This window comes from Muscardinus avellanarius, assembly GCF_963383645.1.
Source record: "Muscardinus avellanarius genome assembly, chromosome: 16".
Lineage (NCBI taxonomy): Eukaryota > Metazoa > Chordata > Mammalia > Rodentia > Gliridae > Muscardinus > Muscardinus avellanarius.
The window spans coordinates 73,575,199-73,580,753 of NC_137802.1; the positions used below are offsets into that span (position 1 = coordinate 73,575,199).

Here is a 5,555-nt window from a genome sequence, read left to right on the forward strand (position 1 = left end):
CCGAGCCGAGCCGGGCCTCTGGGGGGCCGCGGGGCCGGTGAGCACTTGCACAGAGCTCCCGGGCTCCCGGGGGGCCCTGGCCAGCCCCGAAGATGCCGACCAACGGGCTGCACCAGGTGCTGAAGATCCAGTTTGGCCTCGTCAACGACACTGACCGCTACCTGACAGCCGAGAGCTTTGGCTTCAAGGTCAACGCCTCGGCGTCCAGCCTCAAGAGGAAGCAGATATGGGTGCTGGAGCCCGACCCAGGGCACGGCACGGCGGTTCTGTTCCGCAGCAGCTACCTGGGCCGCTACCTCTCAGCAGAGGAAGATGGCCGGGTGGCCTGTGAGGCGGAGCGGCCCGGCCGGGACTGCCGCTTCCTGGTCTTGCCGCAGCCCGACGGGCGCTGGGTGCTGCAGTCCGAGCCTCATGGCCGCTTCTTCGGAGGCACCGAGGACCGGCTGTCCTGCTTCGCCACAGCCATCTCCCCGGCCGAGCTGTGGACCGTGCACCTGGCCATCCACCCGCAGGCCCACCTGCTGAGTGTGAGCCGACGGCGCTACGTGCACCTGTGCCCGCAGGAAGACGAGATGGCGGCTGACGGCGACATGCCGTGGGGCGTGGACGCCCTGCTCACCCTCATCTTCCAGAGCCGGCGGTACTGCCTCAAGTCCTGCGACAGCCGCTACCTGCGCAGTGACGGCCGGCTGGTCTGGGAGCCCGAGGCCCGCGCCTGCTACACGCTGGAGTTCAAGGCGGGCAAGCTGGCCTTCAAGGACTGCGACGGCCGCTACCTGGCGCCCGTGGGGCCCGCCGGCACGCTCAAGGCCGGCCGCAACACGCGGCCCGGCAAGGACGAGCTCTTTGAGCTGGAGGAGAGTCACCCTCAGGTGGCGCTGGTGGCGGCCAACCATCGCTACGTCTCCGTGCGGCAAGGTAGGGTGCAGGTGGGGGCTTCCCCGAGGGCCTCCCCGCTTCTGCAAGGCGGTGGCATGGCTGCGCTGTACTGGGTCCCCCGTCCATGCCTGTGGCCTACTGAGGACCCGGGGCTTTAGTGCAGAGGGCCGGGCCAAGGTCTTCCCCTTCCGGGACAGCCGGGGACAGCTCAGCCCAGCCCCGGCCTTCGGGCAGCTGCTGGCTCTGGGCTGGAGGGGCACGGAATGGGGGAAATGAAGGAGAGTAGGTGACAGGAGGCCACGGAGGGCCTGCCGCTCCTCCTCTTCCACCACCCCACTTTTTTGACCTCCGAACTATACCCCCAGGCCTATTTTTTCTTTTCTTTTTTTTTTGCGGGTCTGGGGATGGAACCCAGAGGCATTTGACCTCCGAGCTACACCCCCTGCCCTATTTTTTATTCTTTATTTTGAAACAGGGTCTCACTGAGTTGCGAAGGGCCTAAGTAGCTGAGGCTGGTCCCGAACCGCGGTCCTCCTGTCTCAGCCTCTCAAATGTTGGCTGATTTTTATTCTTTTTTTTTTTTTTTTTGGTGGTACTGGGGGTGAAACCCAGAGGCTTTTCTACCTCTGGCCTACACTCCCAGACCTATTTTTATACTTTATTTGGAGACAGGGTCTCACTAAGTTGCTGAGAGCCTTACTAAGTAGCTGAGGCTGGCTTCCAACCTCTGTGATCCTCCTGTCTCAGCCTCCCAAGCGCTGGGATTACAAGCGTGCGCTACCACACCCAGCTTTTTTATTCTTATTTTGAAACTGGGTCTTGCTAGGTTGTTGAGCCTCACTACTTGTGGAGGCTGTCCTCAAACCTGAGGTCCTCCTGTCTCAGCCTTCCAAGTACTAGGATTACAGGCATGCACCACCATGCCCAGCTTGTAACCACCCCTTTCTGAACTTTGGGGGAAGTTGGGAAGGGCCAGGCAGGGCAAGGAGACCAGGAACGGGGTACAGCGGGGGCTCCCCGTGTTTAGCCAGTGGAAGCCTCACAGCGGGCGCTTCCAGTGCTGGTGGACACAGGGACAGCGGTGGCTGGGCTCTTTGGCGGGTGGTGCCATCTGTCTGTCCCGGGGGCATGGCCTGCCTCTCCCCATGTCCTGGTCACCAGTCACCTGTGCCACGTGACGGCCCTCAACAGTCTGTGGGGTAAACACCGCAGTTCTGCTTCCCTGTAAGAACTGAGGGTCCCAGCGTGGCTCTGTGCTGCTGCAGCTGTGGGCCAGGACATGGCCTGGCCAGCAGGCATGGTCCCCCACGTGGGCTCCTGGCTCCATGAGCCCCAGAGTAGCTGGGCACACCCCGACCTGAGAGCTCTGAGGCTGGGGGAAGAGGCAAGCAGGGGGCTCTGGCCCCTGGCAGGCCAGCGACCATGGGACAAAGGGCAGCTGCCACCAGCCCTGCCCGACACGCGCACGCCCAGCTCCCCTGGGCACCCGCCTCGCCTGAGTGCGCTCGGGCACCTGCTGCCTGGGCCTGAACGTGCAGCCGGGGCCCTGGGCCAGCCCAGTGCAGCACCTCGTGAACCCTTGTCCTGGCACACGCAGCCGGGGTCTTTCTTCCTGTCGTGGGCCCTGCAGTGTGACCATACCGCTTTCAGGTCTGGAACAAGGCCCATCTGCTTGCGATCCTGAATTAACATGAGCTACCTGGGAGCCAGGCGCGGTGGCGCACGCTTGTCATCCCAGCATTCGGGAGGCTGAGATTGGAGGATTGCAGTTTGCAGACAGCCTCAGCTACTTAGTGAGCCCTCTGCAACTTAGTGTTTCAAAATAAAGAATAAAAAGTAGGGCACGGGGTGTAGCTCGGTGGTTGAATGGCCCTGGGTTCCATCCCCAAACCCACACACACACACACACAAAAAGATGAGCTACCCAGGGAAGTGGCGCGGCGAGCTTCCTGCAGGGTCACAGGACGCCCTGTGTGAGCAGCACAGAGGAAGCGGCTGGAGTGGGGGAGACGGGGCAGCGGAGGCCCCGGCACAGGGGCTGCAGATGGGAGCGATGGTGGGGAGGTGCGCAGGCGTGGGGTGAGATGGGAGGTGGGTGTGGTGGCGTGGCGCAGGACGGAGGCGACGAAGGGAGGTGGCCGAGGCAGCGACGGCGGGAGCAGATGTGGTAGTGGCCTGCGGAGGTGGCCGCACTCGCAGAGCCGGCGATAGAGACCTGTGGTGGGGACGCAGGCAGTGGTGGCGTGCAGCGGAGATGCAGGTGACCGAGGGTGGTGGCCTTCTGGCCTACCTTCCAGGCCCCCGACCACCTTGTGTCTGATGCTGTCCTCTGGGGGTCCCCTCTCCCTGGGCAGTGGAGCAGCAGCCTCTCAGGTCCCTGACTCCTTGCAGTAGGCCTGGGGCTACGCCTGGCCTGTGGGGCGCTCCGCTTGGGGGTGGAGGCGGAGGGAGCGGGAGCGCGGTGCCTGGCGCACAGCCCATGGAGGGCCTGGGTCAGTGCCGGGACCTAGGAGTGCCCGCTCTGCTCACTACTTATTACTGGGACGATGGAGTCGATGGTGTCAGCACAGAGGCAAAGAAGCTGCGTCCCTTCCAGGGGACATGGCGTCTGCTCCTCTGCATGGGAGAGTGACCCTGGTGTGGGGGACCCTGGCCCGGGCACAGCCTTTGGGAGCTGGTGAAGGACAACCACCACCCAGCCTCTCCAAGGGGGCTGCTGCCTGGGCCCGCCTCCCAGGCTGGGTGGGTGGGCCTGGCCCTGCCCTCGGCCCATGGCTCTGCCCACCACCACCTCCAGCCCACTCCCGCCTGACACATCCAAGCTCTGGCCTTCAGGTGCTCAGCCACCTGCCACACCCTCAGATTTGCCAGTTGCCATGGAAACAAACATCTTTTGCAGGAGGGAGCAGAGACTTAATTTATGGGGAGGCCCTAATGCCTGTCCTGCTGTTCCCAGCCCTGGAAACAGATGCCCGCTCTGAGCCTCTCCCAGGAACCCCAGGCAGAGCCCTGGGCAGCCTTGTCCTCCCCTTGGGCAGCTGGGAGACCAAGCTCGTATGTGTGGAGGGTCTTACCGGTCCCTAGACCCTGGCTGCCACCTGAACCAGACATGGAAAAGGACAAAGACCCCATTGCGCCCACCAGGCAGCTGAGGGATGAGTCATTAATAGAGGCTGATAGAAGTCCTGGTCAGGAGAGCAGGAGGAAGCCGCTTAGCTGCTGCTTAGCGGAGTGGGAGATTTGCTGGCACGGGGGTGTCTTCAGTGGGCAGTGTGGGGTCAGGGAACTGCCCGGCAGCCATGCGGGGCCTGCCAGTGCCCTTGCCATCCCAGGGCACCCTCAGGGTGCCTTATGGATCTTCCCAAGCCTGCAGGTTCTAGATTCCCCTTGTCTTTGTGGGGTGCCCCAAAGTGTGCCTCCCCAACTTCTGGCCCCCAGAAGAGGCGTGAGGGCTTCCTCATCTCCTCTCTCCAGGGATCAATGTCTCAGCCAATCAGGACGAAGAGCTGGACCACGAGACCTTCCTGATGCAAATTGACCAGGAGACAAAGAAGTGTACCTTCTACTCCAGCACTGGGGGCTACTGGGCCCTGGTCACCCACGGGGGCATTCAGGCCACAGCCACGCGGATGTGAGTGACCCGTCCCTGCCTCCAAACCCTGCGCCCTCAGCCCCATGATCCTCTGCATCCCCACCCCTCCACAATCACCAACCCCCACCCCAGGACCCCGTTGCTCCCAGTCCACCACCTCGCCGTGGGGAGGCAGCCGTCGGGGCAGTGCCCTGGGTGGGCATGGCTCCTGGTGGTGGTGGGTGTCTGGAAGGCAGGCTCTTGCCCCGGCCTGCAAGTTGAGACGGGTGACGCTGGACCCGCACCCTGTCGCTTAATGCTGAGGGAACCTTGCCCGTCCTTCCAGCTCTGCCAACACCATGTTTGAGATGGAGTGGCGCGGCCGGCGGGTGGCACTCAAAGCCAGCAACGGGCGCTATGTGTGCATGAAGAAGAATGGGCAGCTGGCGGCCATCAGTGACTTTGTGGGTGAGCGCCCTGCGTCCTGGGCCTGGGGCGGGCCCTCCACCCAGGGACAGGGCTACAGCCTGGAGGACGCAGCTGTCCTTCCCTCGCTGCACCTCGGGCCGGGGCGCTAACTCCCTCAAGTGCAGGAGCCTGGTGAGGGCGCGCCCTGGGTGAGGGCGGGCGGGGCGCAGCCTCACAGCCCCTCCCTGGCAGGCGAGGACGAGGAGTTCGTCCTCAAGCTCATCAACCGGCCCATCCTGGTGCTGCGCGGCCCTGACGGCTTCGTCTGCCATCGGCGCGGCTCCAACCAGCTGGACACCAACCGCTCCGTCTACGACGTCTTCCACCTGAGCTTCAGCGACGGCGCCTACCAGATACGAGGTGCGGGGCGGGCCGGGCACGGGGCGGGCGGGGCGCGGGCGCCGGCCCGCTGAGCCTGGCTCTGCCCGCAGGCCGCGGCGGCGGGTTCTGGTACACGGGCAGCCACGGCAGCGTGTGCAGCGACGGCGAGCGCGCCGAGGACTTCCTCTTCGAGTTCCGCGAGCGAGGCCGCCTGGCCATCCGCGCCCGCAGCGGCAAGTACCTGCGTGGCGGCGCCTCGGGGCTGCTGCGGGCTGATGCCGACGCGCCGGCCGGGGTGGCGCTCTGGGAATACTGA

The 5,555-nt window shown here is 64.5% G+C and overlaps 1 protein-coding gene across 2 annotated transcripts; it reads left to right on the plus strand.

Annotated features, from left to right (window-relative positions):
• On the plus strand, nucleotides 1–5,555 carry FSCN2 (fascin actin-bundling protein 2, retinal; the record flags this gene model as incomplete). 2 transcript variants are annotated; one of them, XM_080712431.1, is made up of 5 exons in its annotated part: nucleotides 1–918; nucleotides 4,354–4,510; nucleotides 4,797–4,918; nucleotides 5,039–5,278; nucleotides 5,350–5,555. In XM_080712431.1, the coding sequence occupies exons 1-5, from the start codon at nucleotides 93–95 to the stop codon at nucleotides 5,553–5,555; spliced, it is 1,551 nt and encodes a 516-aa protein (XP_080568557.1). In that variant the 5' UTR covers nucleotides 1–92. The 2 variants fall into 2 exon arrangements, with proteins under 2 accessions (XP_080568557.1, XP_080568558.1); XM_080712432.1 differs by having other exon boundaries at nucleotides 5,111–5,278.